Source organism: Canis lupus, chromosome 12 (assembly GCF_011100685.1).
Source record: "Canis lupus familiaris isolate Mischka breed German Shepherd chromosome 12, alternate assembly UU_Cfam_GSD_1.0, whole genome shotgun sequence".
In the NCBI taxonomy this organism is placed as follows: Eukaryota; Metazoa; Chordata; class Mammalia; order Carnivora; family Canidae; genus Canis; species Canis lupus.
Genome location: NC_049233.1, coordinates 69159651 through 69176197, shown reverse-complemented (window position 1 = coordinate 69176197; position 16547 = coordinate 69159651). Strand labels below are relative to the sequence as shown.

Sequence of the window (16547 nt, the reverse complement as noted above, 5' to 3'; positions counted from 1 at the left end):
CTTTCTCTAAACTTGGAGCGTCTCTAAAGCTCTGGATTCCCAGCTCCACTGCACATTTTTCTGGTTTCTGGGCTGATGCTTTTTCTGTTGCGCTTCATTTGTCAAAAAGAGCCCAGATGCTCTTCTGAATACCAGAAATCCATGGAACATTCTCCTTTATATGGGTTTTTGATTTTGCTTTATTGATTATGTTATGATTCTCGTAATACATAGAATCTCAAAATTCTAACAAATTCAACCTCTTGATCCTTATTTCTCATCATTGCAGGAGAAGGCGACATGTGCTCTGGGCGCGTGAACTTGAACCAGAAGCCTCTGTACACACCTGTGATAGATTTAGGCGCAGCATCAAGAAGCAGGCTTGGGTGGGAGGGGAGAGTCCCTTGACGTTGTAGAGGTGCACTTACGGCGGGAAGGGAGGCGGAGGGTGTATTTGCCAATAATAAAGTGAGAACCAAAATGAAGGAATCTCATAACTTTTAGCACAGCGCTGAGGGAGAGGAGAGAGTCCAGCTGGCAGCCCACCACTAGCCAAACATTTGTCCTCATTACAAAGATCCTTATTTTTAAAATCTTTAAACGCCAAAACTTAAAACGCCAAAGTATTGTTCTCCAACTTCGTGGATGGCACTTATCACCACTACCCAATAACTTGCTTTACGTAACATTCGTATATAAGAGGCCAGGAAACAGGAAATTAAGTAGTTTGCACGGAGGGTGTTACAAGGAGAGCCCTACTGATCCCGAAGGATAAAATCCCCTCATGCAAAACATTAATTTCTCTGCAAAGTGTCAGGGGCAAGAAGGAGGTTGGAGGTTTTCCCCGTATAGATTCTATGAGAAAAAAGAGATGATTTTGTTAGGTAATCTGGGTTTGGTTGAAATGGAAGAAACCCCAAACTGAACGGGTGTGAACAAAAAGTGGGGGTTAGAGAAAGGACATGATAGTGCCTCCTGACAGGACCGGGACGAGCCAACCAGGATAGGCATCTGCGTAACTGAGCTAACAGGCATTGGCCCCTGGGTGAGTCGCGGAGAGGAGCTTCCCCAGGTGAGTGAACTTCACTGCAGCAAATGAGGGGATCCCAGGGCGTAATTCCCAAAGCTGTGACTCCCGGAGCAGGGCCCAGTGGGCTCCTGGGGCTCGGGGGTGGGGAAATGAACGTTTGGATGGGGTGCCAGGTCATCACAGTGGAGGCAGGCACCAGGTGGCACGGGCACCGTGGGGGAGCAGGCCTGCGCAGTCCTTGTCTGTTCCCAGTGAGGCCTGAGCTCCTCCTCGGGCAGAGGTTTTAGGATCATGTGAGGTCAGTGGGGCGGCCGCTCCCTCCGTGGGCCACTGTGTAGCTCACCTGGGCAGGTGTGGGCCACCCCTAGCTCACCTGGGCAGACGTGGGCCACCCCTAGCTCACCTGGGCAGACGTGGGCCACTCCTAGCTCACCTGGGCAGGCGTGGGCCACCCCTAGTTCACCTGGGCAGGCGTGGGCCACCCCATAGCTCACTTGGACATGTGTGGGCCACCCCTGTAGCTCACCTGGGCAGGTGTGGGACACTCCACAGCTCACCTGGGCAGGCGTGGGCCACTCCAGAGCTCACCTGGGCAGGCGTGGGTCACTCTGTAGCTCACCTGGGCAGGCATGGGTCACTCCGTAGCTCACCTGGTCAGGCATGGGCCACCCCTAACTCACCCGGGCAGGCGTGGGTCACTCTGTAGCTCACCCGGGCAGCCGTGGGCCACCCCTAGCTCACCTGGGCAGGTGTAGGCCACCCTGTAGCTCACCCGGGCAGGCGTGGGCCACCCCTAGCTCACCTGGGCAGGCATGGGCCACTCCAGAGCTCACCTGGGCAGGCATGGGCCACCCTTAGCTCACCCAGGCAGGCGTGCGCCACTCCATAGCTCACCTGGGCAGGTACGAGAATCCAGGGGTTGAGCTCAAACTGGTCTGAGTGGCCTGGGCGGCCAGAGCTCTTCATCCAGGCAGTCGTGATTGCTTGAAGGCCAGTTTCAGGTTTTATCACAGATGCCACGCCCGAGAGGGTCTTTTGCCTGAGTTATGAGATAAACTGGGAAGAGCTTAAGGGAAAAAATGTGGGACAAAGGTCGGCAGGTGGAAGCAGGTAAACAGTAAAGGTGGGATCTTGGGGTCTAGGTGGTGACACTTGGGCCCCAGGACCTTTAAGAGCCTGGGACTGGAATCCAGCAGTATCACTGCCTCCCACCTCGGCCTCCCACTAAATGCTGACTTGCTTTCTGTCTTGATCTTGGCCAGTCTTCCCCACATGATGGAAATCAGAGATGCTCTCTGTTCCAAGCCTTTTGGAAATTATTTGCACTATTTGCAAATTGAATTGACACCAAAGAAGCATGGTCTGCGTCCAAAGGCTGGATCAGCAATGTGGCCTGGATTTTTTAAAAAAGTCTTGTTAACTCTGAGAGTGTTGCCTTTTCCCCCTACAGGTTTCCATGTTTGAAATTATATTCTTTCCAGGCAATGTAGTTTTATCTTCTCTTTTCAGTGGTTAGCTGTATTACCAGCTTATACATCAATGCTGCAAGGAGAGATGTTTAACAACTGATTTTCAAAAAAAAAAAAAAGGAAACAGAGAAAGAAAGAAAGGTAAATATTGTAATATTTATCAGTTAGCCAATATAAGTACTTCCACCGTGGCCTATTTCGAGCTACCACCATGACATCATTGAGCCCAGAGCTGGGAAGAGATGCACACAATCTGCTCTCTAGGGCCAGCACAAGCGGCACTCAGCACAGTGCTGCTTATAATTTATTTATGTGACCTCTATTTAGATGACAATGTAAAATAACAGTGATTGCAGTCAGCAGCCTTCTCTTGATCCTGATGCTTTAGAATCCAGTGGCAAATGGCCTGCATCCCTATTGCTACATTTAGTTAAACATTAGTGGGCCCTTGGAGCTCTGGGTCTAGACTTAGAGGGAGTGTCACCATCAGTTGGAGAGGTGGCCAATGACGAGGGAGAAGGCCATGGCCGAGGCTCACATCTGTCACTTGAGACTATGGTCTCTGAACCCAACTGTTCAGATCCAGAGCCTGTTTTTACCCTCTTTGGCTATATGCCACTTATGGAGAATGACAGCTTACTAATTAGGCTACTTATTTAACCTCCTTTTCCCCCCAGTTTCCTAATTATTAAATTAGGGGTATTAGAATACACACCTCCTATGACTTTTGTGAGGATTAAATGAAATAATTCCTGTTACACAGTGAGTTCAGTGCCTGGCACACAGGAAGTGTGCAGTAAATGTCTTGACATCGTTTTAATTATTTGTCTTTTCCTCTTTCATGCCGGGTTCACCAGAGTATTGTTGAATATGGCCTGCGTTACATTTTTATTTTATTTTATTTTATTTTATTTTATTTTATTTTTATTTTATTTATTTATTTATTTTTTGCGTTACATTTTTAAATCACCTTTCTTGTCCTTGTTTTCTAAATTCTCTTGGAAAAATAAAGAATGGCTCTTGAATTTTGTCATTTGCCTTTTCAGTGCTATCGTTTGGTTTTTCTTGTGGATCTAAGAAAGAACTTTAAGCTAATCAGCATAAGCCAGTAAATACCACCCTCATCTGTCTGTGTCAGGTCCCTTTCTCCATAAGGCCTGGCCTTCTTCCAGCCCAGCGCTGCCCTGTGAGGCTCACTGCTCTCAGCCCCTCTCGCCTGGCCACTCCCCTGCTGGCTCCTTGATGATCCCTGCTACTCCTCCTCCACGGAGACCCCCTTGCAGTCAACACAAAATACCACCTTGATCAAGACATGCTGCCTCAATTTATGATCGAGGAAAAAATTTAAGGAAACAAACCTGTAAGCCCTTAGCATATTGTTGAAGGAGGTGGTAATGCTATTTGAAACCACAGTTGGCCGAAGACTCATCTCCTTCCACCCACCGCCCCCTCCCCAAAAAAGAGAGATAAAGAGACCTAATCTGCTCAGCATAAAATGTAAGGATTTGAGTTTTCTTCAGGGTGACTTTTCTGAATTTCCTGGAAGTAGCCCAGGAAGGCGGGCAGGAAGACAGGCTGTCTGTCTGGTTGGGCAGCAGGGCAGCCGAGGCAAGAGCAATGCCCACAGGCTGGGGACCGTGACCTGGAACCAAGGTCAGCTAGAATGTTAGGAAAGTTCTGCAAAACCTAAGTATCTAACATCCAGGATTTGCATGTAGGATTCACGGCGCGCATCTTATCCTCCTGAAAACAGAACACCTGCTACACTCATCACATCAAAGTACCCTAGAGACAGAAGTGCACATGCCCCGTAGGCTCTCGGCATTGCCTTCTCCTGGCTGATCAGGACAGAGTTCCCAGCAGAGGAGCCAACGGTGTAGTGAAGGGGCCGTCACCAACCAGAGAAGCCCAGCATCTAGGAATGGTCCCACATGGTGGAGCCTCGGGCTGGCAGTAACTCTGGCCTATGGAGAGGAATCAGCATCCTCGGAGGACTGTGTGAGCGGAGGCCCAGCAGGGCCCTGGAGCCCATGCCTCTCTTCTGCTTCCCAGCCAAGGCACAGGTGGGGCAGGCACCCCGAGCACCCAGGACATGTGGGCGAATGTTGAGGAGTCCTCGGGCATGACAGATCTTGCTTAGATCACTGGAGCGGAGAAGAAGGGAGGTGGAGGTGATAACAGTGAGAGTCACCCCACTAAGAACCGCTGGAGTCGATGACACGTTTTTAGACTTCCCTTTACAAGAATCCTGTGCCATTTGGTGAGAAATGCCACCTTCCTAAACTTGCCCACGCTAGTGTCTCAGTTACTCAGCAGGGAAATTCCATCTCTTTCTGCTATCCCGACTATTCCATGGTACATTTAAAGCAAAACGGTGCTGGCATGAGAGATGATGGGTATTTGTGAAAAACCTAAACAGATGGGACGAGTCACTGTATTTTTGTGAAGCTCGGATGTCATTGGTCCATCATCTCTACCATCTTCATCGAAACAAAATGAAACAAAGAACATAAGCTCAAATGGATCTCCAGTCATTATGAGAAACATGAGGAAATATGTTCTAAAACTCTGTGCCAATCATTAGGGAGAGTTTATGTACTTAGTCTTCCTCGCTTTGTAACATTAAGGAGATATAACTTATTTTGAACTTAAAAAGTCTTAATGAGAGGCACTTGGGCCCTCCAGTAGAATAAGTGGCAAAATCTTCTTATGATTCCCCTTTTTAAAAAATGTTATTATCATTTCTTTAAGTAGCCTCCACACCCAGCATGGGGTTTGAACTCCTGACCCTAAGACCAAGAGTCCCATGCTCTATCTACTGAGCCAGCCAGGTGCGGCTCTACTTATGATTTCTGAAACCTGAATTTAGTTGTTTTCTCAAGAACAATTTGACTTATTAAGTGAAGTGAAAAGAAGAAAAAAGAAGAAAAAATTCTAAAAAGAATTCTAAGAAGAAAAAATTATAAGTTTCATGCACAATGAAACGTCTGAATAAGTAAATAAGTTGTTTTAGTGATAACAGTAAAGATCTTCTAGAACTGCTTGTGGGAATAGGCTCTCCAGCACTCTGGTCCATTTTAATCGGGGGAAAGAAAGATCTCAGCTCTATTCTTTTGGTTCATCATCTTGATTTAATCTTTAGTGACAGAAACAGTGGGTAGACACACCTTTAAAATGGTCTGTAGAGATTAGTCCAAGATTCCTCTTCTCAGGCAGTCTGGAGTATCTATATCTGAGCCTGGACTAACTATGCACAAGCCAAAGACCCCCCCTCTCTTTTGCCTTCTTTTGAGGACCCTCCTCTAAGACCAAGTTCTGAAAACATCAACATCCTCTATGGTGGTTGCCAGAAGGGAGGCAGGTGGGCGATGGGTGGAAATAGGTTATGAAGAGGAGTACACTTGTCATGATGAGCACTGAGTAATGTAGAGAATTGTTAAATCATCTGAAACTAATCTAATACTGTGTATTAATTATTCTTAAATAAAACATTAACAAAATAAAGATACCAACATCTTTTATGGCAAATCTGTACCCTATTATGCTCACAAGCCTAGCTTAGGCTTCCCGTACTGTCTGCCACTGAGCTTCCTTTGGCCGCAGTTTAGATTTTCTGAGAATGGTAAAGTGAAGCATCTGCATCTTTTTTCTCTGAAAGACTATTACCGTCTTCCTGCTTAATTTTTTTTTTTAAAGATTGATGAATTGATTGATTTGAGAGAGAGCACACACACATGAGAGGCAGGAGGGGCAGAAGGAGAGAGAGAGAAGTCTCAAGCAGACTCCCAGAGGAGCCCAATGTCGGGCTTGAGGCTCCATCTCATGACCTTAAGATCAGGACCCGAGAGGAAACCAAGAGTGGGCCGTTCAACCAACTGAGCCACCGAGGCGCCCCCTGTTTTGTTTGTTATAGCCAACAACCTGTACCTGAAAAATAAAATTATTTCTTGCTTGAAAGCTTCAGGGTATGTGGTCAGAGTGTTTTTACTGATATTTTATGGTAATCAGCCATTCCAGCAGTTCTTTGGTGGCAGTTACGGTGCCCCGCATTTTGGAGTGAGAAATACTAATGATTTCCTGGAAAAACTTAAAGAAATGTTAACAGTTAGAAGACTGATTGACAACTGTTTCCACAAAATTGACTGATTAAGTGGATCTGCACAGTACAGGAACTCCTCATTATCTGAGTCCTGGGAAAAGACCATAAAATAAACCTCCTTAAATATTCTCAAGTGAAAAAAAAAAAAAAAAAAAAAAAAAACAAGGCAAAAAACAATGTACGTACTAAATGAACATTTAGGTAAAATATGTCCATATACACATAGACTACCTCTGGAGGACACTCCAAGCAATTAGCAACATGAGCTGTTTTGGAGGAGAATGAAATAAAGGGGGCTGAGTGGTGTAGTGGGTGAGGCTGGGCCTGGGGGGTTGGGGAGGAAGACCCTGCTTGCTCTCTTAAGCACCTAACAAAATGATTGAGGAAAAAGCACCTGCCTGTTTTGAGGTTGGAAATCTTGATCCAGAAAGCACAAGGGACCCTGAGATGCAGGCAAATAAATCTTGGATCGGGCTAGCTGGAGCTACTTGAAGTGAAACTCTCAAAGCTAAGTCAAAAGGGAGAATTGTGAACGTGGCTTGAGTATTTGATATTAATGAATCGTTAATTTTTTATGTGTGATATTTTCACATCATACTTCTAATCGATCATGATTACAGTTTCTTAAGTGCTTTTCATTTAGAGATATTTATTGAACACCTATGGATGAAATGATGTGCGAGATTTGCTCCTCAGTAACCCGAGGCAGAGGATTGGGCATTTCTTGACAATTATTGAAACCCAGTTAGGATCCATTATACTATTTGCTATTTTTGCACGTTTGGAATTTCCTATCAAATGAGAGGGCGGAGGCACACTTTGCACATTGTCTTTTAGCATAGACGGCAAGCATACAGAATCCCGGGGGACCCACCAGCCAGGGAAGATGAGACAAAATAAGGGGACCATTTGGGGCTGCTCTATGGGTCTCCAGAAAGGCACGTAGGGAAGGGAGTCTTCTAGAAAACACCCAAGAACCAACCCCATGCCATAGCAATGTTGGCATGTGAGAAAATGAGTTGAGAATAAGTCCAACTGCAAGCAAAACACAAAATATAAGTGACTTAAAACAAAAAGCTGTTCATGCTTGCATCGCGTGGATGGAGTCAGAGGTGCGCGTTGCAAGGCTGGTAATGTGTCTCCGCAGCCTTCCAGGGTCCAGGCCTCTCAGGCCCTGAAGCAGCTTCTTATCCTTATGGTCCAGGAGAATAGCATCTGCATTTGAAGCAACAGGATGGAGGAAGAGACCAGAAAACGGGCCAAGAGAGCCCACGGGCTCTTAAGGGAGGTTCCTAGAAGCTTGCCACAGTGAGGCCTGACCTCAGGCTGCGTGGAGCGCCTACGTGCACATCTTAGAGCCGCCGCAAAATCTACCACCTATGAAAAGCAAAACAAAACAACAGCTTCTGCCAAGGCTCTAAGCCGTTGCTTACAGGTTGTCCAAAGACAGCAGGAACCTCTTAAGAAGCAGAAGATCATATGTACCACTTTCTCCTTAGATGCTTTTTATGGAAAAAAAAAAAAATCTGACACACAAGACTTTAACAAGAGCCTTTTCCTTACAGAGGGTTCTAAAACCAAATATTAAGAACACAGACCTAGGTCATTACGGCGAGCAGTCATTTTTATATACTTTTGGATATTATCAGGGCATCAGAATTGATGCCGGAAATCTTGTGATAAATGTGAGTGGGGAAGTGAGGAGTGGTGGGGGGTAGTAGGCAAGAATGTCCATAATGCTGTGTGAGTTTTGTTAACACTAATCTGATCCCAGCTAAGACCACCCAACCTCCCTCTCCCCCCGCCCTCTCTTTTCTTTCATTGTTCTAGGGTATTTTGTTTGTTCGAAATACAGGAATTAAAATAAAATTAAAATAGAAATAATTCTAAACTGATTGATTAAAATGCAATTGGTTGGATGATCCATTAAATGCAGGAATTAAAATCAAAACGCACTGTGTCCTCTAGTCCACTGGTTTCAAAGTGTGGTCCCCACCAATTTCGCTTGGGAACTTATTACAGATCCAAATTCTCGGGCACCACTCAGACCCTCTGAATTCATCCAAGGGATTCTGATGCACAATAAAGTTTAAAAAAATTATGTATTTATTTCAAAAAGAGAGCACACACGAGAATGGGGGAGGGGAAAGGGGCAGAGGGACAAGACACTCCCCCCTGGGTGGGGAGCCTGACTTGAGGGGCTTGATCTCACTACCCCTAGATCATGACCTAAGCCGAAATCAAGAGTCAGACGCTTAACCGACTGAGCCACCCAGGTGCCCCATGACACACAATAAAGTTTTGGAACTGAAGCTCTAGTCCAGTGATTGTCCACTCTGGCTGCACATTGCAATCACCAAGAAAACTTGAAGAAGTACCACTGAACGGGTCCCATCCCCAGAGACTCTGGTTTGATTGGTTTGGGATGTGGTTGGGGGCATGGGGATTTTTGAAAGTTCCTCGAATGATGATAAGAAGACGAAGCTGAGAACTGTTGCTCTAGCCTGCTTGGGTCCTCTGGGCCTTTATAGCCAAACTGAGCCCCTCGAAGCAACTACGCTCTAGGCGCTGTGGGGGGCTGATCTCTCTCCCAGATAAAGCTTCCAAGAGGAGTGAGCTTTTCTCTGTCCTCTCATATGGTCCCTTTGACCCGGGTCAGGGGGTCAGAGTCCATATCCCATCTTCCTTCCATCCCTAGGTCTCCATGGCTTTTCCAGTCCTCCCTCACCCAGCCTGGAGTTCAGTTATATCAAATGAGTCCGTTGAAACAGGTACTTAGGGGGTTCGGCCTGAGAATCTGGTGGTGGAGAGAAGTCCATGTACAGATATTGGGGGGGGTGAGTGTGAACAGGAGCAGGGGTTGGGAGGCCAGTAGTTTCTGTGGGGACGCACCTTACTAAGGAAGCCCGGATGCGGGCAGCATGGGATGAGGCCTGGGAAGCTGAAATTTGTGGAGGGCCGTAGGAGGGGAGACAGGAAGGGTGATAATAACTAGTAGTATCAGTATCCCTATTACGCTAATTAGGATTTAGAATTCTAATGTGTACCCATAGTGCTATTGCTTTTTGAGGCAGCCAGAGTTCTGTTCCTCAAATTGACTCCACCTCTACCACCAGGACCATTAAGACCTTCTTGCATACATCCATATCCACACTACAGTCTTCAAGACTGGACTGGGGGGTGGTTAGCTGGAGAGTGGGAAGCGGGAGGGGAGTAACTTTCACAGATGGGTGAGGAGGTGGGCACACCATGGTGCTTTTCCTACCAACCTAAGTAATAGCAAACAATCATTTTATTGCTAAGATTAGTCAAGATGCTGTACCTCTTCCTAAATATGCCTATACCTATTCATCAATAATTTTATTTTTTAAAGACTTATTTATTTGAGAGAGAGAGAGAGCACACATGCAGGAGGAGCAGAGGGAGAGGGAGAAGGAGAGGAACAGACTCCCCACCGAGTGGGAAGCCCAAAGCCCATCCTAAGACTTTGAGATCAAGACCCCAGCTGAAACCAAGAATCGGCTGCTTAACCGACTGAGCCACCTAAGCACCCCAATTCATGATGCATTTTAAAAGCAAGGATCACAAAGATGTTTCAGACATGATAGGGAGCGAGTTAAATATATAGCCAAACTCCCACTTAACCGACAATAATAGGTGATGCCACAGATGGGCAATTAATAGCACATTCTATCAGCAAGGCCCGGAGCTAAGCAATCAGTATGAATGGTTGCCTGTGCTCTTTGCAACAATCCTAAAGGTTGGGCTTCTGTGTTTTTACCTTATTTTTTCATCGTAGTTGACGAACGACATTATAGGACATTGGGATTCCGCAGTTTTGCATATCACACAATGGGCACCATGATAAGTGGAGTTGCCACCTGTCACCCTAAGGCTGGACTTCTTAGCAGTCTCTACTGAATAGGAAACTGAGGCACAGAGAAGTTGGAGAATGTGTCCAAGATCACATAACTGAGAGAGGCCCGGGTCAGATGTGAAAGCTGGGAAGCCGGCTGACGGAAGGTGAGCCAGTGAGCCTGGAGAGGAGGGAAGGAGGAGGGCAGCTCAGAGAATTTATTCTAATTGACCCATTTAGCCTTGGCAGGGTTTATAACAGGAATGACCTGATTGGTCTGACTCACGGTTTAGGAGAACCATCCTGGTGCCTGTGTGGAAAGTGCACTCTGGGAAGGCAACAGTGGAGCAAGGGAGTGAGGAAGCTGTCACACTGGTCCCCATGGCACGGATGGGACGTGGGAGAGACTTGCATGAGGAATGCTAAAGAAGTTGGAAGCGTGCAATATTTCGCCAAGGGTCCATACCGATTGGCAACAGAATGAGCTTGTGACCCAGTCCCCACCAAGGCTTCCCCCAGGGCCACAGAATTCAATCAGACAAGAGAGAGGAACCAGGCCGATCGTTGGCCACTGGTGTTTCCCCTTAATGATTGATGAACCAAAAAAATCATTCAGGTCCTCCAGCTGGGATGAAGGGAAGCTTGGAACCTACATCTCCATGAGGAAGAGACAGGAAGTCTCATGAAGCAAATAGTCCTTGAGAGAACCTGAAACATGCAAATAGAACACCAGCTGTCACGTCCAGTCCTAGGGAGAGTGGGGCTGTCCTTTAGCATTCCGAGACGCAAGAAGGGTGGGTCTGGGAGCTTAGCGCCCACCCCAGATTCTCAAACTGCAGTTCTCAACCCGTTTGCAAATTGTAAATCAAATGTGTGTGAGCCCAGCACTTTTTCTTTTTTTAAATTTTTTTTAGCATTTTTTTCTAATAAAATATAATAAAAAAGAAATTACAGTCTATTGCTTACCACAAGTGCTGTTTCAGGAAACTATTGTTTCCACATTAGCAAGACCTGTAAAGGTGGATCGACGTGGATGCGGGCCCCAAGTTAGAGTAGAGGAAGGAGGCCCCTGAAATAAAATCAGAGGGATCAAAAGGAAATATGGGGGGAAAAACACCCAAATCGGGCTGTTCCTCCACCCCAGTGGAGTTGGCAAGAAGTAGATGACATTTCTGAGTTTCTTTGGAAATGAAGTCCAAAGCAGATTCCTGAACATGTCCCAACCCAACCCTTCCAGTGCAGATGTCACCTCAGAAGCGGCTGACTCAGTAAATTAGGAAAAAACACAATCCTAAAGGACCTGAATGGTTTGAAAAGGAGTCACAATGAGCATAGGAGACACGGCTATGGGGGACTGCAGTCTGAGACTGTCCACACGCGGTGGTGGGGAGGGGGGCACAGACTTCAGACCCAACGTGAGGGGAGGACCAGACAGAAAAAAAGCAGGAAAAGATCAAACAGTTCAGATTTAACTGCAAAAAATCTAAAACTTTAACATTAAGTCAGGGGCCCCTGGGGGGCTCAGCGGTTGAGCGTCTGCCTTTGGCTCAGGGCATGCCCCGGGGTCCTGGGATCGAGTCCCACATCGGGCTCCCCACAGGGGGCCTGCTTCTCTCTCTACCTGGGTCTCTGCCTCTCTCTCTGCATCTCTCATGAATAAATAAAGTCTTTAAAAACAAGAAATAAAAACATACACACATACAAATAAAAAATAAATTCAAAAGGCACCTGGAGAACAGTTTTTGGTGAGTATCTATTTACGAGTTAATGTGGTTGATAAGAATTCCTACAGATCAAAACTCAGCAGCAGTGGCCTGAGGCTGGGAGATGTTCTTTCCTGTCAGAAGGAGAAAAGTTTCATATATGCCACTGCGCCTGGTGGGCAGGAGGAAGGGGGTCCAGTCTTCTCAGCGGCCATTTCCCTTATTACGTAACTGACTCCAGAAGGCTCGGAATCACAGCAGCTTGACATTCCCTGAGCCTGGTGGCACCTCTGTGCCCGCCACACACACCACACTCCTTTGACGACCACACAGAAGGCCCATGAGCGAATGGGCAAGGGACAGTTCCCATCAGAACAAACGTGAATCACCACTGACTGGAGCTACCTCCAAGTTCTGTCTTTCCACTGTGTTTGGGAGGAAATAAAAATGAGAGACGTTGTTCTTTCCCAGTATTTTTCTCTCTTACTGAGACTTCCTGTCAAAATATCTCGCACTGACTGTTTCTTCCTTTTCTCCCAGATAGCTATCATTATCAGGAATTATAGGAAAGGCACACAATAATGAAAAAAGACATTGTTTCTACCCACAAGACATTTTATTTGACTTTACAATCTAAAGTTCCCCGTTCAGTACAAAATAAATGCACCACGTTGTCTCTGATCGTCATGACTATTTGGCCGAGAAATGTAATTATCCCCACCTGAAGACTAGGAAAGCGGAGGCCGAGAGCACTTCTCGACCTGCCGCAAAGCCCCCTCGTTGTTTAGCTACAAAAACTACCAAACATACCCCACAAGGTGGTTAGTCGCCGAGTCTACAGAATCTTTCAAAATCCACCAAATCTTTCTACTACAGCACATTTTCTCTCCCTGGGTCATTCTGATCTTTCTCGGGTCAAAGGTCTCATTCAGCTCTGAAGAAGCTTCGAGAAAGTGCTGAGTTTCTCATGAGCAGATTTTCAGGGAGGCCCCAAAGTCACCTTCTCCGGGCAGCTCAGGACAGAAGAACGGACGCAAAGGCTCCAAGCACGAGACGTGATCGTGTGTGTAGATGAGGGCGTTGTCACCAACGTCAAAGAACTTGAGTTCTTCCATGTCGACGTCTAAAAATATCCCTACGTGGCTAAGCCGAGGGCTTGCAGGAACTCTGGCTTCTGGGACGGAGCTGGTGCAGATTGCTCCCACCTTCAGGCTGATGGACCAGAAGCCATGCTTCGGCGAGAAGCCGCGCTTCCTCTGTCTGTTGACCGACTCCCTGCAGATGCCCAGAGTCCACTCCTTCGCCTCTCCCACCTGGACCTCCCAGTAATGGCAGCCAGAGGAGAAGCGGGGGGCGCCCAGGACACAGGCCAGGTAGGTGAACCTCTGGGGATCTTCCACTGGGTTGCGGCACATCCTCCCACACTGAACTTTCCTCAGGTCGTCCGAGAGGACAAGAAAGGGGTTGGCGCTGCTTGCCTCCAGGGTCACGTCCTCCCGGAACCTCAGGGGCTCCTTGCTCAAGTGCAGCGCTCTCTCCAGTAGACTGCTGTGCTGCCTGACCAGGAGGGCCAGTGCCCCAATCTGCCATTCTTCCAAAGCGGGGTTCTCAGTCATCCCCCGACACATGGGGCAGGCCGATTTCAGGTCCCTGTGTTCTAGCACCCACCTTTGCATGCAATGGAAGCAGAAAATGTGGTCACAGGACAGTAAAATGGGACAGTAGAAAATTTCCAGACAAATAGGACAGGTCACTTCCTCTTGCAGACTGTGGGCCATGGTCCCGGGAGGTCAGTCCTTGCCAATGAGCTGAGCTGAAGCGGCCCTTGGAGAGCTTCTGAAAGCGATTGGGAGCCTTCCGTACACAGTCTGTTCCTCAATGGTCAGGATGTTTCTAAGCCCAATACAAAAATCAAATATCAATCTTCCTGTGGTTCGTACGGGAAAGTGGCACGAAGCCACCGGAGAGTCATAGTAAGAGCACACTATCTGTGAGGAGAATCACCCAAAACCACACCACAACACGTAGGTGATCACAAACGAGAGAAACAGGACAGTGGACGTTGTCCTTTCAGGTGGAATAGTTTACCTTGTGTGGGGACACCCAGGTGAAGTCTTGTCTGCCCTGACCACAGCCTCTCTCTCTCGGAGCTGAGTCCCACACGGCCTTTCACAGGGCCTAGAAGTGCAGTCTCCGCCTCTAATCCGTACTCCTCTGTAGGTCACCTGCAGTTCAAGGAAAAGAATCTGCACCTCTAAATACAACCATAAAAATAAAGCCAATCCGACTCTAGCTGTCACAGAAGAGGGACTCTGAGAAGCCCTCTGTATTTTTAAAGAAAGCTACTGTGTGTGAGTCCAACTAGCAGAAACCACTGCAAAATGAATGAGAGGCCCGTTGTCGCATCACTTCTAAGGACAGAGTATCATTCAGATGAAATGCTTTCAAGCACTCTTAGAAAACTAAGAAGTCTTGAGTGAATGTGAATAAAAATATAATAAATAAAATAAATAAAATAAATAAAATAAAATAATGTCTGAACACAAGCCCAAAAGGTGTTTTTCTGACGAGTTAGATGTTACAGCTGCTATAGCAACCGCTCGCTCCTCCAGAAGCTTCCTCCTAGAGACTGCTTCTGGGCCTTCCTACCGAGGTTGCACACTTTGGGTGAGTTAACTCACCCCTGACATGCTGGGCCCGGCAGATGGGAACAAGCTGAGCCCCTAACCCCAAGACAGTCACTCAAGGCTGGTCAGTGCCCAGGAGATGGTGTGACCTGAGGCCTCTTCACGAGTAGGAGGGAATGGGCACTCCTGAGGCTAGCCCAGGACAACTAGGGTCCTACAACGTCCTGGGACACGGTCCCTCACCTCCATCCAGCAGATACTTACGTGGAGCTTCCCAGGCTCCCGCCCTCCACTAGACCCCCAGGACACAGATGTGTGTAACGACACGCAGGGGGTCCACCCAGAAGGGACAGGGGAGTCTTTGGAAGCCTTCCAGTTCCTGAGCGGCATTCCAGTCTGACGGACGGGGCCTGGCCCAGGGACAACAGATAACCTTCTTCTTTAAATCTTCTATCGCCTTTTCCAAACACCGGACTTCTTAAGGCATATTGAATATGAGGCTTACAATCTAAAAGGTCTTTCCCAACCCATCTTGAATATACGTTAAGAAAAAAAAAAAATGCTACATTTCCAAAAAGTCCTTTTCAGTGTTACCTATGACTCTAAACGGGAGGCACAACCTAATCATATGGAGATAATGAAATCATTCCATTAACTATAATACAGCTATTAAAAATAGAAAAATAGTATCACTTAAAGTCCACATATGAATGAGATGAAACGCTACTTGTCTTCTCTGATTGACTTACTTCACTTAACACAACACCCTAGCTCCCCCCTCCATCCTTGCAAATGGGGCAAAACCAGTGAAATTGGTGGGAGGTGGGGGCTGGGGCATGGAGGGGGAGGCCAATCAAGAAAGAGACTCTCGACTGATGGTTACCAGAGGGGGCGCGGATGGGAGGATGGATGAAATAGGTGACGGGGGCTAAGGAGGGCCCTTGTTATGACCAGAACTGGGTGCTGTATTTAAGGGCTGAATCACTAACATCTGCACCCAAAACTGATAGTACACTGTATGGTAACTAACTGAAATGCAAATAAAAATCTAGAAAAAGAAAAAAAAAAAAAAAAAAAGAAGTGGTAAGGATACTTAAGTAAAAACCCAGAAACATCTTCAAGAGACCGTGCTAAAATAATGAGAAACCAGTTTAAAACACACACATGGTCATTGAAAACCCATTAAAAAATAAATGTATGCAAAAAAAATATTTTTTTTAAATAAAAAAAACACCCATAGTTAATACCTAAAACATTGAACTGGCAGCGATGTCCGAGGGGAAGGTGGGGAAAGCTCCACGACCCAGGAGAAGACTGGCTGTGTCCTGGGATCCAGGGATAAAGGCATTTAAGAGACAGGTCATAGCGGAAGAGAGGAATGGGGCAGGCGAAAGGGCCCCGACTTACACGGATTCGGAAGGTTCCAGCAGCCCTGGAGCTCCAGACCCAGTGCCTCGACCTCCTCTCCCGGCCTGAGCCTCGGCGTTAATGAGGCCCCGTGCGCTGCCAGGCCTCTGCAGCCTGCCACCTGGCCCCGCCCACAGGCTGGCCACGCCCCCAGGCTGGCCACGCCCCCAGGCTGGCCACGCCCCCAGGCTGGCCACGCCCACCAGGCGGTCATGCCCACAGGCCGGCTCCTACACACAGGCCGGCCCCGCCCACAGGCTGGCCACGCCCCCGGCATGCCACGCCCACAGGCCAGCTCCTATACACAGACCGGCCCCGCCCACGTGTTGACCACGCCCACCAGGAGGCCACGCCCATAGGCCGGCCCGCCCACCGGC

At 47.5% G+C, this 16547-nt stretch overlaps 1 protein-coding gene across 1 annotated transcript; it reads right to left on the bottom strand.

The window, feature by feature from the left end:
* Nucleotides 1-12739: 12739 nt before the first annotated feature.
* On the bottom strand, nt 12740-16307 carry RFPL4B (ret finger protein like 4B). Its single transcript, XM_038553364.1, has 3 exons — nt 16171-16307; nt 14225-14361; nt 12740-14029 (listed from the first exon to the last, which is right to left on the bottom strand). The coding sequence occupies exon 3, from the start codon at nt 13912-13914 to the stop codon at nt 13102-13104; it is 813 nt and encodes a 270-aa protein (XP_038409292.1). The 5' UTR covers nt 13915-14029; nt 14225-14361; nt 16171-16307; the 3' UTR covers nt 12740-13101.
* Between the last annotated feature and the right edge of the window lie 240 nt (nt 16308-16547).